The 23,600-nt window shown below is 35.6% G+C and overlaps 1 protein-coding gene across 5 annotated transcripts in view; it reads right to left on the bottom strand.

Moving 5' to 3' along the window:
- RABGAP1L (RAB GTPase activating protein 1 like) overlaps positions 1-23,600 on the bottom strand; it is an 800,696-nt gene that overhangs the window by 498,399 nt on the left and 278,697 nt on the right. Inside the window, exons 14-15 of one of the 5 annotated variants that reach the window (XM_028850584.2) lie at positions 12,876-12,936; positions 11,647-11,966 (exon numbers count right to left, since the gene is read on the bottom strand). The exons of the other annotated variants lie outside the window; for them this stretch is intronic. Of the exons in view, the coding sequence (XP_028706417.1) occupies positions 12,877-12,936 (60 nt within the window). The 3' untranslated portion in view covers positions 11,647-11,966; position 12,876. Of the gene's footprint in view, positions 1-11,646; positions 11,967-12,875; positions 12,937-23,600 lie in introns of those variants that run through there. 5 annotated transcript variants of the gene reach the window in all.

Raw genomic sequence — 23,600 nt, 5'->3', positions numbered from 1 at the left:
TAGTAAGTTATAATGTTATATACTGGTATAATGTTAATTATACATATATAATGTTCTAATAAGTTATAATGTTCATCTAACATTGAGGATTTAGGTTTGTACTTTTAATTATTGGCCTGTAGATAATTATACAGCAGAAGCAAATGGCCAAAGATCTGATCTTTTTTTTTTTTTAAGACACAGGGTCTCAGTCTGTCACTCAGGCTGGAATGCAGTAGCACAATCATAACTCACTGCAGCCTTGAACTCCTGGGCTCAAGCATCTTCCCACCTCAGCCTCCCAAAGAGCTGGGATTAAATGTGTCAGCCACCATTCCTGGCTTGACCTGCCTTAATATGCCATAAATCCTTGCTTGGCATCCTTTCAAACTCAATAAATCTATTTACCTACAAAAGTAGATAAGATCATCATGTTTGCCTTAATTGTTTGCCCCTAATATTATTATATACAGCGCTACAAAATATTTTCAAAAATATTGTGTACCTGGCATTGTAACAAAAAAGAAGTTTTCAAAACAAAGCACTGGATGAGTCCAAAATATTATTAACTACCTTAAAAACAGTCACAATATCTGAGAAGATACAAAATAACTGCCAAAGACAGTCCAACCAATCATTCAACATATGTCAAAAGAAAAAAAACGTAACATGGTAATCTTGAATACTCCAGTGCTTGCTACACCAAGTGTGGTCTGTAAACTACAGCATCAGCAGCACCCAGGAGTTTATCAGAAATGAAGAATTACAGGTCCTAACTCAGACCTACTAAATCTGAAACTGCAATTGAACAGGCTCCGAAGGTGATCTTTACTCATGTTAAAATTTAAACACCGCTAGCAGGTTCATCACACCTGCTTGTATATGACATCAGCTATTATTTAAATATTTATTAATAAATGATATTTATTGACATTTAAATATTTATTGTAACATACATTACATTTAATATAATCATACATTAAAACACATAATATGTTATTTCATTTACTTATCGTAAGGCAGATACTACTTTCCCTGCTTTACAGATGACAGAAATAAGAATCAGAAGGCCAGGCGCAGTGGCTCACGCCTGTAATCCCAGCACTTTGGGACGCAGAGGTGGGTGGATCACAGGGTTAAGAGACTGAGACCATCCTGGCCAACATGGTGAAACCCCGTCTCTACTAAAAATAAAAAAATTAGCTGGGTGTGGTGACGCACGCCTGTAGTCCCAGCTACTTGGGACGCTGAGGCAGGAGAATTGCTTGAACCCAGGAGGCGGAGGTTGCAGTGAGCTAAGATCGCGCCACTGCACTCCAGCCTGGCGACAGAGCAAGACTCCATCTCTCAAATAATAATAATAATAATAATAATAATAATAATCAGAGAGGTTCAATATTATGACCATGGTCAACAGGTAATAAGTGGTAGATCCTGGAGACAAATTCGTGTTATTTCACTTAGACACTGCTTCTTTACATACTGGCCTCATAAAAGAAAGAGCAGAGCACTGTTACTAGTCAACGTCAGGAATATTTTGAGAGGTACTGAGAAGGAAGTAAAGCTACAGTTATCATGCCATTTTCTATGGAATTCTCTTTGGTTAACCAAAATCCTCCTATTATTTGGGTTTCATGCTGGGGAGTAGGCAATAAAGATTTTAAAAGAGCTGACAATATAGTTGAAGAAATAAACGATCTCAGAAATTAACAAGAGAACCATTCGAAATTAAGACTTCAAGAATGCAAAATGATGCTACAAATTGAATAATTTCCAAGGAAAGTATTGAATAAATTTAATCATTTTAATGCAGTGTTTCTTAACTACCTACTATATACTAGGATTACATTAAGCACTGAGGATCTAAAATTAATTTTTAAAAATAGACTGAGGTTAGGGACTCTGTGGGAGACAACACAAACATTTATGTATAAAACAAAATGATAAGCACTATGTTTATATAAAATGTTACAGGAACAGCTACAGGAGAAAATGGGATTAGTCAAAGAAGGTCTAGAAAAGGGTTTGTAAGGACTTGAAAGAACTAATTGATAGAGATTAATTTCCTGATCACTCATTTTCTCCTCTCTACTACAAGGGAGTTAGAGAGGAGAAGCAATCTCCAAGAGCTTGTAACATTCTCTGCAGGAGCTTTAGGGGTGAATGATTGCAGGACTCCTCAGCCTGCTTCAGCTCAACCTGCTCAGCAGCTCAGCTTTTACATGTTTTACATATGTGGATTCTAAACAAGATTTGGTTGGCATTAAAAGAAAGTTTGAAAACTTTTAAAGTTTAACATAATGTAATTATATGTCCCAGATGATGCTTACCTCAAACCATACCTAGGAACTTGTGGTCTGCCCCAAAACTATCTTTCTATTAACTAGCAAGAGAAACCTCTAAGGTAACATCCTAAGGAAAGAAAGGACTATACGTGGTATAGGAGAGGAAAACACTGTCAGGGCATCCTGTTTTCTGGAAGCTCCTGAACCTATGCTATTTTTACTTCCCACTTCTAACTGAGACTCATCCAGTGCTCTGGGCAGTAGATGCTATACCAAAATCAAGAAAATAAGATGCTGCTTTGAAAATCTCTTTGCACCTGAAGTACAAAGCAGGAAAGCTTTGGGACTGTGCACCTGACATATGAGGACTTCTGCACACCAGCAAGGTTTACAGAGATCCTATGTCATCAAGAGATGGTGCTTTCACAAAGACATCTTACCTCTTTGAGCTCTCTAGGTATTTATTACTAAAGATACTGTGTATATAACTCTTACTCTATAGGAGAATATAACCTAAAATTCTGTTCCACGGTTGACTTTAAAGGCATGGCAACATTTCATTGTATTCAGAGTTGTTTTTCTCTTCCTAACACTTCTCAAAAATATCCTTTTGTGTGGCCAACTGAAGACAATAATTAGGGTTAAAATTTGTTTCTATTATGCATAAACTTCATTAAGAAAAACAGAGTGACATATATTTAATGTTCCTTTTCTAGTTTAAAATATTACTGTGCAAAAAACAGTTAACATTGCAGGTCTGAGACTGCTGTTCTTAGAATGAAATGGAAAGGTTGGCCCTTTGCTGGCATCTGGAAACTTGAATTTCAGGAGAGTTGCCATCATTCCCTGTTAAGTGTGGTTTACTGTACCTAAACTGTTGTACAAACAATGTGATTCATGCTAAACTCCTTCTGAAAGTCTGAAATTTTGGTACATTCTAGGCAAAGGGTGCCTATGTGATGGGCTCTTGATAAAAACCCTGAACTCCTAGGCTCAGGCAAGCTTCTCTGGCACATAACACTTTACCATACTTTCACAACTTGATACTGGAGTAATTAAGCTAATCCTGTGCAACTTAACTGGGAGAAGATTCGGAAGTGTGTGCCTGGTTTCCTCCAGATTTTGCTCCATGTACCTTTTCCCTTTACTGATTTTGCTTCGTATCTTTTCACTGTAATAAATATAGCAGTGAGGACTATATGCTGAGTCCTGTTAGTCTCAGCAAATCACCAAACCTGGGGACCTGGAAGGCAAAACTCTCAACAAAATTAGACTTAAAAAAACTTTTCCCCACTTTGGGAAATACAGATAACATACGTCATCCTTTGTCCCCACATGCTGTCAGCCACTAGGTCCCATGGACTCTTCTCTTATACCACTTTCTTTCCTTTCCCACCATACCCGTCTCATTGCCGTCTTTCCTGATACCACTCCCCTTACCACCTCAAGCTTAGATTATGACAGTGTTCTCTGTCTCAGTCTCAGTCTGCCCTAGCTGCAACAAAAACATACAGCTGGGTGTCTTAAACAACAGAAATTTATTTCTCACAGTTTTGGAAGCTAGGAAGTCCAAGATCAAGGTGTTGGCTGATTCCGTTCCTGGTGAGGACTCTTCCTGGCTTGCAGACGGCTACTTTCTCTAGCATGGTGGCTTATACATAGCATGCATTACGCACTTCTCCATTGTGTCTTCACATTGCAGAGAAAGAGAGCTCTGATGTCTCTTCCTCTTCGTATAATGGAATCAGCCCTATCCAATTAGGGCCCCACACTTATGACCCCATCTAACCTTTATCACCTCTTCACAGGCCCTGTTTTCAAATATAGTCACATTGGGGATTACGGGTTCAATATATGAACACCAGGAGAGGGGGACACACAAACATTCACCGTAACAGTCTCCTATCTGGTCTGACTCCTGTAATAAATTCTGTACTCTGCAGCCAGATTAAGTAAGATTCCTAAGAGAATGCAATCATTATGAGTTTCTACTATTTCAAAGTCCACCAAGGAGGGGCCTCCAACACCTACAGTATACAGAACAACTACTTCAGAGCCAATAACACCTGAATGTGGTTTGCTTGACAATGAAAAAATTAGAGCTATTTGTGACAGTATTTAGCTCTGATTTGGATATGTTCAATCCTTTGAAAAACAATTTCCTAATATTAAATTCTGATAAATATTGACTTTTCTAAGATTTTGTTTAATGTGGCAAAATTTCTAATATATGCAGAGACCATTACCTTCCTAAATAAATTACTAACAGGTATACTGGGTATTCAAAAGCAAGTTGAATAGTTTTACTTTCCCTGTTGAAGGGGATGAACATTATCTTAATACTATCACTGTATCACCAGCCTGAGTCACATCATAGGCTTGAATTAGAAAGAAATACTAATTCTTCAAAACAACTAATACACCATCAATGCAATAACCACATTCAATCAAAAGGGAGCTTCAGCAAGAAGATGGGTAAGTGATAAGTATGACTGAACTCAAACACAAAAACATACAAGAATATATAAATAGAAATCATAGTAAATCCTTCCCAAAGAAATCCATGCAAAGTAGCTGAACTGCCCTCGTATTGAAACATAATCAATATCAATAAATCAAAGTGTTTTTTTTCCTAAATACCTGCTATGTATAAGCCACCATGCTAGTTTGTTACCCCAGGGGGTACAAAAAAGCTTAATACATAATGTCAGTACTCTTAATTCTTGACTAATTAAATGAAACAAACACAGAGGCAAAATCCAACTTCTTAGGCTAATTTGGCTAGGGCAAAATGCCAGTCAAGCAATGGATTTAATTTATGTAAAAATTAATTGGTATGGTCTCTTCTCTAACTAAACACTGTATTTTGTTTTATTTTTGATTTTTTTTTTTTTCCCCAGACAGCAAAGTCTTGCTCTGTCCACTCAGGCTGGAGTGCAATGCCGCCATCTTGGCTCACTGCAACCTCCGTCTCCCAGGTTCAAGCTATTCTCCTGCCTCAGCCTCCCAAGTAGCTGGGACTATAGGCATCTACCACCACATCCAGCTAATTTTTGTACTTTTAGTAGAGACGGGGTTTCACCATATTGGACAGGATGGTCTCAAACTCCTGACCTCAGGTGATCCACCCATCTCGGCTTCCCAAAGTGCTGGGATTACAGGCCTGAGCCACTGTGCCAGGCCAAAACACTGCATTTTAGAATGTCTCTGAATTCAAGGAAGGCCAGAGATTACAACATGCATGCATGAATAAAAACTCATCATTACTTCTGGAAATTTAATTCAGTATCATCATCTTTGTATATAAAAGGTAGTATTACCACCTCTCTGATACAAACAAATTTACATAGAATGTACATATGTAAAATTACATTTTTTCTAAACTGGCTTTTGAGTGGCTAGAAAGTAAGGGTTCCTGATTTAAACGCTGAAATTCAAAATCAGTTTATAGATGATGATAGAGAAGTGAGAAAAAAATGGATCAATACACGGAATGATATCTATTCTGTGAGATGGGGAGATGCATTCGGTACCCTGCCAAATGCAGTAGCAACCCTGTGCAAGCGGTAAAATATTCAAGATGGGTCATGGCTGTAGAGAGGATTTGATCATATAGTCAAGATCTCACATACAAAGAACTTTTAGGCTGAAATTCTCATAGTACCAGAGAAAGCTCTGTTCTTATAGACCTGAAAAAAGTAGAACTTTTTTTTTTTTTTCCCCTCCAGTTAGCTGAGTTCTGGAGTGCCTAGTTCCCCACTAGGCTTTAAAGGGGTAAAGTGTTTTTGGCAGTGACAATCCCCAGTGAAGGCAGCTGAGACATTTCCTGGGATGTTGCCAGGAATTGGAACTGAGCGCAATTTTGTCTGCTTTCAGTATTGGTCTAGTGAGCAATTTTGATGTTCCTGTTTTGTTCCAGTCCAACAGCTTTTGGAAATAATGTACGTTTGGTTGTAATTCAAACTGACACAATCAGTGTCTTAAGACTGACTATTTTGGAACTTAAATGGGCAGAGAGCTTATAGCAAGGGATTCTTTCTGTAGAGCTTCCAGGATGGAACCCCTCCCAAGGGCAAAGACACTTCCAGGAAAGTTTCATACTATGATTCTCAAACTTCTGAGTACACAGAAATCACCTGCAGAGCTTGTCACAAATTCAGAGACCCACATTCTAGATATTCTGATTTAGGGGAACTAAGATAGTTGCTGAAAATCTGTAATTTTAATAAGCACTACCAGTGAATCTGATGTAAACTGTCCACAGTTTATACTTCTGAGAAATGTTGGATTAGTGGCTTACAGAATTAATTCACATCAGAGAAAATACCTGATTTAATAGAAAGTAGTGGCCTTGTTACCAGAAAGATACAGGCAATAATATGAAACTTTCTGATATTTGATAACCAAAATAATTTCCCTTATCAGCAATATATTCATATACAATGATATATAAGCACAAAGATTTAAACCTATTATCTGGGACTACAAATGAAAGCAACACTTACCTAACCCTTAGCAATTGATGAGAGACAAAACACAGTAACAGCTGCATTTTTCTATTACTAGATAAAAAGACATGAACATAAATACACATAAGCATATACTTACCACAAATATAAACATTCTGTTCTTAACTTTTGTATAAAACATTCTGCTAATGGCATCTAGAAATTCAGAGGGGGAAAAAACGTAAACCCTGAGAAATATTCAAGCAAAACTCTGAAATGATTATCAGTGTAATCTACTCAAAAGCAAAAGCATTTCCCTCATTTTTAGTATAACACTTAAATCTGCAAAGCCAACAGAGTCTGCCCCCAAATATTTACTGAACATCTACCATGTATGGCATCCTGCACTCGGTGGTAGAAACAGTGGGCAATGTGACAAAGTCCCTGCCCCGTGGAACTTACTGTTCTAAGCAGAAGAAACTGGAATGATTTTACAGAGAGACAGACAGACAGAGAGACAGAGAGAGAGAGAGAGAGAGAGAGAGAGAGAGAGAGAGAGGTAGAGGTAGATACAGATATAGTGTCTATGATTTCTTCTCTGGGTTTAAAATTTTTTGTCTTTAGGGATATTATGCTCAACATTAGTTTAAGAAATTAACTACTATTTGAAATTCACTGTTTCATATTACACAAAAATATCTGCCCACACTGTCATGTGAAATGCTTAATTTTACCTCATCAATAACATTTAAATTTGAAGTGGAAAATAACTATAATTTATACTACAACACCAGCACAATCACAAAAATAAGGTAGAATGTGAATCCATTATTGAACAATGATCAGGATGAATTCTTACAATAAAGAAGAATTGTTTAATATGAAATCAGCCTATTTGTATACATGTTTTGCAAGCAAAACTCTCTTCTAGTATTTCAGTATAAGCCATAACAATCCCTCTGTTATAAACTAGAGCACTAGGGCACCTCTTACATGTGGAATAATTCTGAAATCTCTATTTGTTTATCCTAATTCACATGTATCATATTTGTGTAACCATTAGACTATACAATATAAAAGAAACTTTTAAAATACAAAGTGTTGGCCGGGTGCGGTGGCTCAAGCCTGTAATCCCAGCACTTTGGGAGGACGAGACGGGCGGATCACGAGGTCAGGAAATCGAGACCATCCTGGCTAACACAATGAAACCCCGTCTCCACTAAAAATACAAAAAAATTAGCCAGGCGTGGTGGCGGCGCCTGTAGTCCCAGCTACTCGGGAGGCTGAGGCAGGAGAATGGCGGGAACCCGGGAGGCGGAGCTTGCAGTGAGCCGAGATCGCGCCACTGCACTCCAGCCTGGGCGACAGAGCGAGACTCCGCCTCAAAAAAAAAAAAAAAAAAAAATACAAAGTGTTATAAAGAAGTAAATAAGGTAAATAAATAAGTAAACAAAAGCAACAATTTATCTTAAATCTCAATCAAAATATTACAGATACAGCAATAATAAAATTAATTCTTTATAATATAATCCCACATATATAATTGCTATGTGGCCAGGAAACAAAACTCATAATCAAGAAGGTTTCTTCCAACCCTAAGATTTCATGATTTTATAATATTTCAAAAATGCTAACGTTTTCTTACTGAGGGAAATTTGTTGAGTTCACTCATGGATCCTCATCAATTCTCTGACTCTAGAAGTATCTTCTAGAGTCAAAAGAAAAAAATCCTTTATTAGCTTCTCTTTATTAGTTTCAGTTTAATACATGTCAGTATAATGTTAACTGCCAAATAGTAGGGGAGGTAGCATATATTAGGTAGAAAGGACATGGTTTGGTGTCAGACAAAACTGGATGCAAATTCTATAGATTCTGCCACTTAGTAAAAGTGTGATAACCAAGATATTTAAATACTGATGCTCAATTTTCTCACCTATGAAAAGGAGTTGCTAAAAGGATTAAACATATTATATAATATGAATATATAATATATATTTACAGTACTTGTCATACAGTAGCTTTGTTATTTACTATTTATTAGTGATTACTTTTACATTTATTTAGTAGAAATGTTATTTCTCTTCCCTGGTATAGATAATTTTACTCTTTGTCTAACAAAGACCTGAGAATCATGGCTAACTGAAATACCCAGGCAATTCTCGACTTTATTTTCAGCCTCTCATGCCCATGTCTTATTTTTAACTAGGCTCAAACAAAGAAATATCAAAGAAGCTACTAGAAGATCTGGTGGTAGTATTAATCTTTGAGAAATTGTAGACCCCTGAAAAGATGATAAATGACTAGAGAGAAGACAAATTTTAAGCTTTCAATAAGAACATATGGATTTCAGAGACGGTAACATTGATGCTTCATCTAGTAAAACTCTAGACAGATGGCATATAAGACTTAAAAAATAAAGATGTTTTTACTGTGTCCATCCCTAAGAATAAATGGCAAAAAAACCTAGCTGTGTATATATTTGTGTGTGTGCACATGCATTTAAAGGGTTTTTAGATCTAGAAAGCCCAAAATAGACTATATTTAATTTCTGTGGACCAGGAACAACAATGACTACAGCTGCTATTGCTGACATTTATTGGACTTTTCTATATGCCAGACACTGATGGGCAATTTATATATCATTATTTCAGAAACCCCTATAAAGCCAATACAATTACTAGGAAACCAATGGTCAGAGATGTTAGGTAACATGCCCAGTATTACACAGGTAACAAGTGACAGAATAAAAAATTTCAATTTGACTCTAGAGAGCAGGCTAAACCATTATGCTTCTCTCTCTCTTTTTTATTTTTTTTTTTTTTTGAGACAAAGTCTCACTCTCTCGCCCAGGCTAAAGTGCAGTGGTGCGATCTTGGCACATTGCAGCCTCTGCCTTCCAGGTTAAAGCAAACCTCAGCCTCCTGAGTAGCTGGGATTACAAGGGTGTGCCACCACACTTGGCTAGTTTTTGTATTTTTAGTAGAGACGGGGTTTCACCATGTTGCCCAGGCTGGTCTCAAACTCCTGACCTCAAGTGAGCCACCCGTCTCGGCCTCCCAAAGTGCTGGGATTACAGGCGTGAGCCACCATGCCCAGCCTATGCTTCAGTCTCTTTAGCAAACATTTCATAAAATATTTTAAACAAAAGGGAAAAAATGGGAACTAGATATTAACATGTTTAGGTAGAGTTTGAGGTAGACATATGGCCTTACTCAAAATGTGCTAATTAAATAAAGAAAAATCAATTTAGAAGAAAGCTTTTTACTAAGTTCTGCCTAGGTACTCTTCTGTTTATATCATTTTTGCTAACTTTAAAGACAACAGAGAACGTAAGCTTCCCAAATCTACTAAAAACCTTAGAAAAGATCACATTAAAGTAAAAGAAAGTGCTGAGTAAGTAAGGAATGACTGCAAAGCCCTGCAACTATGTTCAATAAACTGATTTTCCAAGTTCCAAACAGGTGAGATCTAGACCTAAAAAAGTTCACTACAAAGCTAGGGTGACCTGTTGTTGAAACAGCTGCACTAAGGGAAGTGGGGAGCTGCACTAAAGGAAGCACATTGTCCAAATATGGCAACTACTCATCCCACTGTAAGAAGAGCACACTGAGCAAGAGAATACTGCGTCTAACAATAACTGCAAAAGGTCTACATTTTTGTGTCTCCTTCTTTAATAGTTCCCTCACTGATGTAGTTCAGACAGCTTCATTCATCTTCCATGTAACTAAGAAGCTCCATACTTTCCTATGTACATAGAGGACATTAGCAGATCAGAAGTCTTTCATCATAAGAATGTTAAAAGTGCTAAGTTCATTCATGTTGTGGTGGAAGGCAACCAAAATGATGAGATATTTGTAAATCAAGGTTCATGGACAAGCTGCCTCCCATCTCTATTACCTCTCTATCCTAATATCTTGTTCTATTCTTTTCATGGCATTCATCATAATCTGAAATTATCTTATTTTTTTCTACTTGCTGACATCTTAATCTAGAATACTTTTTATCTCTATTTGGATGTAAGCTCTATGAGAAAAGAGTTTATCATTCCTGTCCACCATATTCCAAATACCTAAACAGTGACTTGCACATAAAACACGCTCAACAGGCTGGGCATGGTGGCTCATGCCTGTAATTCCAGCACTTTGGGAGGCCGAGGCAGGTGAATCTCCTGAGGTGAGGAGTTCGAGACCAGTCTGGCCAACATGTTGAAACCCAGAACCTACTAAAAGTACAAAAATTAGCCAGGCGTGGTGGCCCACACTTGTAGTCCCAGCTACTCTGGAGGCTGAGGCAGAAGAATTGCTCAAACCTGGGAGGCAGAGGTCACAGTGAGCTGAGATCGCGCCATTGCAGTCCAGCCTGGGTGACAGAGCCAGACTCCGCCTCAAAAAAAAAAATGCTCAATAAATATTTGCTGAATGAATGAATTAGCAATGTGTTAAAGAAATAAAGATGTTTAAACTGAGAAGAGAAGGCAGATATAACAGTAGCTTTCATATGCCATAAGAGCTACATCATAAAGGGAGACTTATTTCTGTGTTTCCACAGAGATATGGTGGACATTTGATCCTATGTCAATAGGATCAAAAGGAAGATTTTGGGCTCATAATTAAGAAGTATCTTCTAAGTCACAGAACTTTATAATAATTGAAGAGGCTACCTTGATAGTTATGAAAGGAATTTTAGCCATGGTAGAAGGCTGTATCCATAAGTTATCAGTTAACCTAAAGTTCCTATGATTCAAAGTACATAGAGAATATAATAAAACTACACATGAAGATTAAAAAAAAAATAAGGTAATCTTTCTATGGAAGAAGGGAAAAAAAGTGATCTGGTTAACCAGAGAAGGTATCTTAAAAGACAGTGAAGAACGAAGTATATAAACTGGATTCTAAATGAAATAGTGATTAAGGTAGAAGAAAAAATCTGGATAGTCTTTTTTTTCAATGAACATTTATTAAACAGACAGGGCTATGAAGTGGAAATATAAGAAGGCAGTGGTACCAATGACATTAACAATAACAGCAACAACAAAAAGAGATGAGCAGTACAAGGAACAAGAAACGGTAATAATGATTTTCCTTTGAAATTGTTCAGGTTTCAATTTTTATGAAAAATCCAGAATACAAAGGCTCATTGAAGGCAGCATAGTACATGTTCCTGAAAAAAAAGGTACAAGGCCAGATTTGAGAGTTCTATTTTGGAATACTTGGCAAAAGGACGACAGTTTAATCCCAGAGAGTAGATGGGCTTTCTGTGAAAGTAATTAAAGAGAACAATTAATTAAGGATGGGGAGAGCATCACAAAATTATAACTCTGTAAGGATTATTTTGAAAAGTCATCCATTCATTTATTTGTCCTTGGGCAGAACTACATTAAACCCCAAAGGTTATTATCTTTCATTTTACAAATCTCCACTAAAAGGCATTCTTGAAAACCTTTCTGCAAAATATGTCCCAAACACTAAAGGTATCTGTATTAAAATCTTTCCGTATTTTAAGTGTAGTTATGGAATACAAACGGTAACATTTCTCATAGTAAATGCTATCAAATAATCATACATCAAATTATACTTTGGTTGCTTAACGGGTAAACGGAAGGACTTTAAAAAATTTATAATCCAATATGTAGTATAAGCTTAGAAAATAAATAATTCTCATCTGACAAATCCAAATATCTGGATTATATAAAATTAGATGTTATAAAATAAGCACTAACAATATATAAGTGTTCCCTTTTCTCTGCAACCTCACCAACATCTGTTATTATTACTATTTTTTTTATTTTTTAGTAACAGACACTCTGATTGGTGTGAGATGGTATCTCATTGCGGTTTTGATTTGCATTTCTCTAATGATAACTGATGTTGAGCATTTTTTCATATCTTTGCTGGCCACACATATGTCTTCTTTTGAGAAGCATCTGTTCACGTTCTCAGATGTAGGTAGAGGCCCATTATCCTAAGCAAATTAACTCAGGAGCAGAAAACCAAACATCAGATGCTTTCACTTACAAGAGAGAACTAAACATAGGTACACGTGAATATAAAGATTGGAACAACAGACACTGGGGACCACTAGAGGGAGGAGGGAAGGGGATGAGGGTTGAAAAACTACCTATTGGGTACTATGCTCACTACCTGGGTGATGGAATCATTCCTACCTCAAAGCACAGTGTCTTGACATTTCCCCAAGTAATAAACTTGCACATGTAGCCCCTTAACCTACAATAAAAGTTGAAAAAAAAAAGTATATCATATTTGCAGAAGTCAAAAGTTTAATGACCGTATTAGAAACGGAACAAAGGTTTCAGCAATGCTGGAAAAACTGAGCCAACTCTAACAAGATGAAGTTGAAGGGAAATAACAATGTAAAATTAGTTTTAAAAAACGAAAACCATTGTACGTATACGGAGAAGGAATATAAATTAAGCACGTGTAAAGCAGACATATGGATTTATTGAAAATAAACTCAATAAATTAAAGGACAAAATGTAACTACTAAAAATATATAACTTATTTCTGGCCTGAGTAAATCGCAGAATAGTTATATAAATCAAGGGAAAACGATAGTCTCGCTCTCATCTGTTACTAGTCCTATCACGCATGTAACATTTTATTCAGCTCTGAGCACCATTAAAAGAAGTATTATCAGAGCATATTCAGGGAAAAGTTGGTGATGAGTTTCAAAACCATATTTTATGAGAATGGTTCAAGACCAGGAGAAGCCTGGACAGAAACAATGGTTCTACTAAGGTATATAGAAGGTTCTTGGGTAAAACAAAAATTCTCATTCTTCCTATATAATCACAATGGGAAAAAGCCAAAAATATATTCATTTCAGCTGAATATAAATAAACATTATAGAAAAAGCCTGAGCTACCCCAAAGTGCATTCACCCCCCTTTAAGACACATATTCAAGAAGAGCCTACAAGTCCACTGAATGTCCATTTTGGAAGGAAAAATTCAATTAAAGTGGGAAGCTATATTAAAAGATAGGTATATTAAATCATCATTCCACTCTCCTAAAATATTCTTTTCCATAGCTTCCCCAGTCGGTAACAGCAAAGCACTGGGGAAAAGAATCTTGATGTAATCTTCAGTCCAACCACATCCCCAAGTGAGTTGGAGATGAAAGAACTACTGGAAGAGACCCAAGAAATACTGTTAACCCTAACAAATTCAATTCGGCTCAAGAAATAGATGACTTACTATATACAGAGCACTCTGTACTCGGCTCAACAAATAATTCAGTAGCCACTATATACAAAGCACTCTGAGGAACCAGAGAGATGTAAAAGACATAATGAAGAGAAACAGTACGGACCTGCAAGCATGCTTGCTTGTTAGACAACCACACCAAGCGTGACTTTTCTAATGTGAAAGCTGATTTGCTTACCATGGCTCTACCACGGTAGATACTATTCCCATGGTTCTGCAGGTTAGGGAAATCCTAAGTATCAATACCAGGCCTGGGGTCAGCGCTTAACTACTGAAATCTTCATGTTCACAAACTCTCCAAGGACACAGGCCTCAAAATTTTCTGCTTAGGAAAATATCCTCCCCTACCTTGAAAGGCCGGTAGAGATATCACTGCAACAAAGGCAGAAGAATAGAAAAAAATTTTGAAAACTTTCTCAAACCCATTATCTACATGACTGTGTGGCACACACAAGATACAATGAAACAGACAATGCTGAAGATAGCAGTAATAATGGGAGAACAGCATTGACAGAATTCAGTGTTCTTAAAATAATGCACAGCCTTAAACAACAAAGCAGCAGCAGCACAAAGTAAATGGTGAGATAACAATAGTGAGAAGATTATCTGAGCTTAAAGACTTCTGGAATACATAATTTGAGACAATTTGGTTTAAAAGAGGCTCAGCAGATCCATCCTAGTTCATCCATCCGTCCATCCATCCATCCATCTACCTACCTACCCACCTACCTACCTACCTATATGTTTTGTGTAGGGAAGAAAAAAAAATTGCAAAGAAGTAAACAAATTCCCTATAGGGGCTGGGAAGAAATAAGTAAAAAATCAAATTCCTTTAATTTATTTATTAATGTAGAATTGCTGCAAGTTTGCAATGAATCATCATAGTTTGATACATTATTAGTGTGAAGATAAACTGGATCACTCCTTTGGGAAACCAATTTGGCAATATATATAAATAATCGTAAAATACCTTCATACTGTTTGCTTCAGTATTTCTCCCTTAAAAGTTAAGAAAATAATACTAAATGTGGAAAGGCCTAATTTATAAAAATGTTCATAAACAATATGCAATAATATGGAAAAACATTTAAGTTATAAATACCCACATTTAAAAATCCTTTAGAAAAAGCCCTAATCCATAGGGGGGAAATGGAAGAAAAGAAAACCAAAATCAACTGTCATTATCATCATACCTAATTATACCTGGGTAAGAGAACTATGTGTAATTTAGTCTCTTTTTATCATTTTAAACATTCCCTAAATTTCCTTTATGAGCAAATATTTCTTTGACAATTAAAAATAAAAATAACTAAAATGAATGAGGAGGAATAAAAGGAAGTTAATTATGTGGAAGGGATGAGAATTAGAAACATTTGAGATAACTTAATAGTGATTTGCTATAACTCATCCTTTTACAACATTGTCAGAAATTAAAAGGTACCAATTATGGAAGGGCAAGCTGGTGGGTATATAAAAAAGTGGAAACAATACTTTGTCACTCAAATTATCTCTATAAGAAATCCCTGAGGTCTTCTCTTAAGACCCTTCAGTCCATTGATTGTTCTGAAAAAGGCAGAAGGACCTAATGATTCTCTGAATTATTTCTCTCAACATCAAACTAATGGAAACCTGACCATTTACAATCTTTAAATACACAATTTTACATAAAATTATTCTATTCATTTGTTTGGGAAAACATACAATAAACATTATTGAGTGGGTTATAATGATGGCTCTACTATCTCAATGACTTTAAACAGTACTGAAAGCATAAAAGCATATACAGTCAGTCCTATATATTCATAGGTTCAACCAACCACTGCTTGAAAATATTCAGGGGAAAAAAATGCATGGCTGCATCTGTGTTCAACATATACAGACTTGTATATGTACTTGAAATGTATTTGTACATTTCTTGTCACTATTCCCTAAATAATACAACTAATTATATTGCATTTACATTGTATTAGATATTATAAGTAATTCAGAGATAATTTAAAGTATATGGGAGGGTGTGTGTAGGTTATAGTATACGATTTTACAAAAGGGACTTGAGCATCTGTGGATTTTGGTATCCCTGGGATGTCCTGGAACCAATCCCACACAGACAACGACAGACAACTGTGTAAGCGTTTCCTTTATTCTAACAGACTCAGTGAACTGTATTTTCAAGAAAAACATCAAGATTGTTTATTCATTTTCTTACTGATTTACTAAACTTGAAGAAAACCAAAACTTCCCAATGGATTATTAATAGTTTAAAACAATAGTACTGCCAAGGCAAATATTATTAAATAATGTATCAAATACCTGTGATTTAACTGAAACATCAAGATTTTTAAAACGGCTTAATTTTGTGTAAATATAAATCGTGGCTCATTTAAAATTGCTTTGTATTTTCATTCATTAGTTGACAATGACAAAAAACATAAAACTCCTAGCACTGCAATACATCTTAGCCAAGTGTAGGACTATATCCATTTATCTTCTAACTTATATATTATTAAGAGCCTATTAAAAATGTCACACATTGGTGCTGAATTATAAATTCTCTTAAGTCGTATATGTTTTAGAGTTGCATGTAAATTTGGCTCTTATACAGCTAGATCTTCTGTTTTGTAGTTTTTTGTTTTACTGCCTATCAGAGTACTACAAAAAAGGCATGCTTACTTATAAGTAAATTAACTCTTTTAGACTATGAGATTATCATTTATTGATGAGAAGTTTAACAAATGCTTCTGAAGTTTGAAGACTACATCCAATGTTAATTATTACTGACTCCATGCTTAAAAGTAAAATATGATTATGCTATATTAGTAGTTAAGAAACTAGACACTAAGTTTGATATGCAAAGAACTTTACCTGAGACCAATTATATAATAGTAAGAACTAATTAGAAAAAGTAGATCTGTGTTTCATTTACAGACAGATATACAATTGACAAACCACTGGAATCATAGAGGAGGAATCAATATCTAGGTTTTTACTCATATGCTAGAAATTTTCCTGATGCCTGACTGAATCAGGTTGAAATCACTCCTTTGTATGAGATCCTTTAGCAAACATAAAAGCACAACATTCTATTGCGAGTAGCATACAAAAGGCATTATAATGTCTCATACCAGGGGGTCAGCAAATTTTTTTCTGTAAAGGGCCAGACAGTAAATATTTAGGCTTTGTAGGACATAACATCTCCATCACAACTACTCTCTACCATTGTAGCACAAAAGCACCCACAGGTAATATATAAATGAATGAGCGCTGCTATGGTCCAGTAAAATTGTATCTACAACAGTCAGTGGACTATAATTTGTCAACTCCTATCTTGCCCTATAGTTATCCATATAAAGTCCATATAGCCCCTTGCAGCCTAAGTGCTCTTGGAGAACTGAAAATCTGTTTTACTTAAGAAATTTCCTTATCTTACGTAGCATTAAGAATAGTCCCCTGCACACAGTAACAACCTGATAAATACTTAAATGAAAGAATGAGTGATTCTATTATTCAAAAAATATTAGGCCTACATAATATGATTAACTTGACTGACAGAGAAGTTAAAACCTGCCTGTCATAATAGCCTGTATATAGTGACATTCACTTGTAATCACAAGACAAATATTAGGAAAACAACTCTAGAAAAAGTGGTCTAAGAAGATGCCTGAAGCCAGGCATGGTGGCTCACACCTGTAGTCCCATCACTTGAAGACCAGGGCAGGTGGATCACTTGAGTTCAGGAGTTTGAGACCAGCCTGGCCAACATGGTGAAACCCAGTCTCTACTACAAATACAAAAATCAGCTGGGTGTGGTGGTGCACACCTGTAGTCCCAGCTACTTGGGAGGCTGAGGCAGGAGAATCACTTGAACCCGGGAGGTGGATACTGCAGTGAGCCAAGATTACTCCACTGCCTGGGTGACACTGGTGATCACTCTCTAGTCTGGGTGACAAAGCAAGACTCCATCTCAAAAAAAAGACGATGCCTGAGTTGGTATAACATGTCCTATGTGCAATTCCTCAAGCTACTTCTGCCCATGTTAATATTCCCGTCCTAATCTCACAGCTTATAATTTATACCTAAAGTGATGATTTTACTCTAATCAGATATAATCCACATAAAGGATATTTTCTTTTTCTTACACTGCATTCCAAAGTTATGGTGTATTTCTCCCCACAACACTTTTGTACTAAACTGAACACTGAACATTTCCTCTCCTTTCACTTTAATAACGTCTCAAATATCCTGTGGTATCCTTTAGAACTATAACATCCAAACACATGGCTAAATATTGAAGCCAATTCATATTGTAAAGTGCATTAATCCCTCTAATGCTACAACGTATTACATAGTTCCTATGACTTTTCTGCAATCTCTCCCTCAAATTCTAGAAATTAATCTTCCTGCTTATTGGATTCACACAATTCAATGAGTTACTCTTAAGAATCCAAGACTATTATAGAACCACAATGTATGCCCTTAACATAGCATAATCGATAAATATTTACTGAACTAACTTGTTGATTTGAAATGCAAAAATATCTGGTTAATTCAGATTAAAATCCAAATTTGGACTTTGCAATGATTCATCCTGCAAACTCTTTAAATAAGTAACATAAATTAAGTAGCTATAAAATTGTTATGGAAATTTTACATATTTAAGAAAATAAACTTTTCAAATAACTCAATGGAACTCATTTTTATTCAACTGATACAGACACTAGAAACTACTTAAAGATTTCCTCTAAGGACATTTACAAGGCAATCTTGTGTTTGCCTAATTTGAGTCCCTTTAATTTTTCTGTAACTACATTTATTTCATTGAAATAAAACTGAATTATTTATTTAAAAGGCTTTATTTAATATATCACTAATTCAAACTAATCACTGATTCCATGACTGATATTTTAGATTACAAACATACAAAAGCACTATAGCCTGAAAAATCAAAATCTTTTCCATCATAATGCTTGAGAAAAATCCAACCTATAATGACTCAACAACATTGCAAATCTATTACCAAAAAAAATTCAAAACATAAAATACATGACTATGAAATCAGTACTTTCCAAAAGTAGGTACATTAATATAATGTGATTCTGATGTCTTCATCTTTTATTATTATACTTTAAGTTCTAGGGTACATGATGTCTTCATCTTTAAGGTTATAGTTTTTAGAATACACAGCGAACACTGTTCAATTTATTCTACATATCTCAATGTATTCAGTAGATGACTGCTGTGTTTTCAAAAGGAGAAGTAAATTTTTTGTTACCCTCTATAAATAAAAAACTGTTTTAAGAAATATTAAAACACCAATCAAGGCTGATAATACATCATATCAAAAATTTCTATGATATCAAAAATCACATCTCCAACATAAAGTTAATTTTAAAATAATTTTTCCTGCGTCACGAATTAAAAGAAAAAATTTCACATAGAATTTCTTCTATATCAAATAAGTAAGTCTTCATTTTCTTCTCAAGAAAGAAAGATCAGGTCACTCTATTACCAGTCATCTATAAATACATTATTCAAGAACTTTATCACAGGCAACATTATTGTCACACAAAACATGTGGTCAGTAGTATCTTTGTCAAACGACATGATCTTGTTAGGGTCACTTAAAATCTTATGTCAGATTTCTATATGTGAAATGAGATAGTGTTTACTCACAGAAGCTTTTATAATACACCTCGCTTATAATGTCAAGAGCATTATATATTTTCAAAAGCATTATAAGCATTTCCAAATTTCAACTTGCAGCATTTTCCAATAATTTCTTACCAATTTAGCATTTTTAATTATACAGTTCCTGAAAAAGTAAATGAATAATTGTGAAGAGGTTATTTGTATAAAAATGTGCCATCCACTAATAATTATATTAAACTTCAAACTCGATTAATAACATAAGTAAACGTCTTAAAGCTATACTTCACAGAGTATGTACAAAAACATTCTTTGTGTCATGTATAATCTCAGACAAAATTACTGCACATATCTTGCTACAATCCACATTTTATTCAAAAATAAATTTTAAAATTTTAAAGAACAGGTCGTACAACTCTGTACCTTGTTTGTGCCTTGCAATTAAAATAATTGCATTTATAATATATATTTTGCCATTTTTTAACTGGCATCAACCTTATTTACAATTGCTTAAGTAGAAAATAAAATAAAACTGGGGTCAAATGTTTAAGTCAATGATAGGTATTTCTTTTGTATAAAGTATCATTTTTGGAAGTTTTCAAATTTTTGCAAATTATTTTCATTTCATGAATTCTATTATTATGTACTATGTTTCCTGATATTTATCACTTTAAACCTTAGAATTTTAGAATCTCAAAAACTAATTTGGCTCCATTTACCATAATGAAGGTGGTGATATGTGCCTTTCGTGTTAAATATTTATCAGATATAACAGACTCCAGCTAAATTTATTACTGTTATTTTCTTCACCTTTGTAGAAAGTCATACATAAAAGCAGAATAAAAGTTACCCTTAAAAATTATAAATATGTTCTTTGGAGAATTCTGCCTATGTAGGAAATGCAGGTAACGTACCAGCTAGAGCCTATTTCCTAATGCAGGGCCATCTTTTTGTTGTTTAAAGATGTGAAAAATGCAGAAAGGTGCCATCAATGATGCATTTAAAAATCCTACTGTGGGCCTAGTGCAGTCGCTCATGCCTGCAATCCCAGCACTTTGGGAGGCCAAGGCGGGCAGATCACGAGGTCAGGAGATCGAGACCATCCTGGCTAACAAGGTAGAACCCCGTTTCTACTAAAAATACAAAAAATTAGCTGGGAGTGGTAGTGGGCGCCTGTAGTCCCAGCTACTCGGGAGACTGAGGCAGGAGAATGGCGTGAACCCGGGAGGCAGAGCTCTCAGGGAGCAGAGATAGCACCACTGCACTCCAGCCTGGGAAACAGAGCGAGAATCTGTCTCAAAAAAAAAAAAAAAAAGAAAGAAAATCCTACAGTGATTGAGAACCATTTCAGAGTCATCAAGTAATACCTCAAACTGTTTACATTAAAACAAAAATAAGTCAAGAACATCTACTATTGCAAGGAGAAGGTTGTCAAGTTTATCGGAAAAATCTACCTGAAATAACAAATATTACAGAACTCAGAAAAACTATATAGCCTATCTTTATAAGACAATATTGAGACATTATTGGATAGTGTTATTTGTAGCATCAACATAAGCTGTTTCATGAAATGTTAAAATATTTTTTAAATATTCAGCATTCTTCTTCTTCCCCCACCCCCGACCGAGAAGGAATCTCGCTTTGTCGCCAGGCTGGAGTGCAGTGGTGCGATCTTAGTTCACTGCAACCTCCACCTCCTGCGTTCAAGTGATTCTCCTGACTCAACCTCCCAAGTATCTGGGACTACAGGTGCATGTCACCACACCCAACTAATTTTTGTATTAGTAGAGACGGGATTTCACCATTTTGGCAGGGATGGCTTCAATCTCCTGACCTTGTGATCCACCCACCTTGGCCTCCCAAAGTGCTGGGATTACAGGCGTGAGCCACCACACCCAGCTTTCAGCATTCTTTTAAACCAAATATTAATTCTCCTGATTATAAAAGAAATTTTACCAATGCTCATTGTAAAATATTAAAACAAAATAGTCATGAAGGAAAAACTTAATTACATCATGTTAATATTTTAAAAAACACTTTTACTACTAAGAAAAGTTATTAATATTTTAAAATACAGAGCAAGACTAACACTGAATCAAACTTCCATTTATGAGAAATCATAAAATGGGAACTGGTTTTTCTATTCTAGCCATTTTGTTTTCCTCAATATCTATATATTTGGTTACAGGATGTACCACTTTCTACATATCTCTCTTAATCTAAGATAAAGTTCTGCTCAAGGAAAAGAGCATCTTTTGGAACCTACACATCGAGTATAGCACTGACTCAGTAACACATACATGCTCCTATGCACCAAAATGGCCCTACCTGCACATACATGATACTATCTATGCTCAGAATGTTACACCAGCAGATTTCTCACATCTAAATCTTTTTTATCTACTTATTATATAATTGTATCTTTTTCACATCTAATGATTACCTTCTAGGGTAGGGAGGAAAAGAGGAAAGGTCCTTTAAGGCAACTTCGTTTATCTTTAAATTCACATAATTTATGGTATCTATGGAGCAAATCAGCTTATTAATCATTGTTTCTCCCAAGAAATAGATACATGACAAAATACTTCAAATCCCATTTTAATAAATAAGGAAAATTAAAGTGCAAAGACAAATGACAAGACATCCCTGGATAATCCTTCCTATTATTACTTCCCTAATGAGAATAAAATGTTTAAGCATATTTAGTGTAATAAAGTAAGAGGTAGGTTAACCTCTGAATCATGCCTGACTGTCTCATCTCAACATCCGCTTGCTGGATATCTTTAATCTCAAACGATGTGTTCATGAATAACCATTCCTGGGAAATGAGCTTTCAGAAATACACTTGAAATATCTGAGTTTAACCCAAAATTTGAGTTTAAATCAATTTACAAAAAGAAATGTTATCTTAGAAAACCCTAATGCTCAATGGATTATTTCTGTTTGAATTGGGATTAGTGACCTTTAAGTTGTGATGTTAATAAATATGGCACCCACAAAGATAATAAAACAGCAGCTACAGGCCAGGTACAGTGGCTTACGCCTGTAATCCCAGCACTTTGGGAGGCCGAGGTGGGCGGATCACGAGGTCAGGAAATCGAGACCATCCTGGCTAACACGGTGAAACTCCGTCTCTATTAAAAATACAAAAAATTAGCCAGGTGTGGTGGCAGGCGCCTGTAGTCCCAGCTACTCAGGAGGCTGAGGCAGGAGAATGGCGTGAACCCAGGAGGCAGAGCTTGCAGTGAGCTGAGATCGCATCACTGCCCTCCAGCCTGGGCAACAGAGTAAGACTCCGCCTCAAACAAACAAACAAAAAACAAACAAACAAACAAAAACAGCAGCTACCATATTCTGAACATTTTTTTTGTGCCAGGTGCTGTGCTGGGCACACATACTACAAATTTTCATTTAGTTCTCAAATTCAGCTGAACAGGGAGCTACAAGTCTCTGACTTAATATTTTTTAATCAATGCCAAAACTAAGGTTTTAGAGCATTTGGTATCTTACCTAAGGCCAAGCAGTTTATGAGGGCCTGGATCTCAGCCCAAGTTTCATATACTAATAGTGTAAATTATGAAGCTTTCCAACACTCTATAACTCTAGAAACAGCTATGCAAATAATAGAACCCTTAGGAAAGAGAACACAGAATGCATTATTTTTGGGCTGTCTTTTACAACCAAGCCGGATAATTACCACAAAATACAATACAATGATGAGAAAAATGGTTATGCTTCCTATTCTTAAAACACATTACCTAAAAAGAGAGGTTTCAAAATAAGTATTATCTTATTATAAAAACACATTAAATATGACAAAAGAAAGTTAAGTGGTTTGCCCTACAGTTGTATATAAAAACTATAGTAAATTTAAAAACTAAACTTAGAACTTGCCTCATTCAGCCTCTTTCAGCCTATGATAAAGGCTTTCTTTTCTACTCTTCCTCTTCAAAACAATTTTTTTTCAAAAAGAAATTGATAGAGATTTCAAAGAGTTATTCAAGGGAAATAACAAAAGTAAACC

Source organism: Macaca mulatta, chromosome 1, assembly GCF_049350105.2.
Source record: "Macaca mulatta isolate MMU2019108-1 chromosome 1, T2T-MMU8v2.0, whole genome shotgun sequence".
Classification (NCBI taxonomy): domain Eukaryota; kingdom Metazoa; phylum Chordata; class Mammalia; order Primates; family Cercopithecidae; genus Macaca; species Macaca mulatta.
This window is presented reverse-complemented; position numbering and strand designations above follow the sequence as displayed.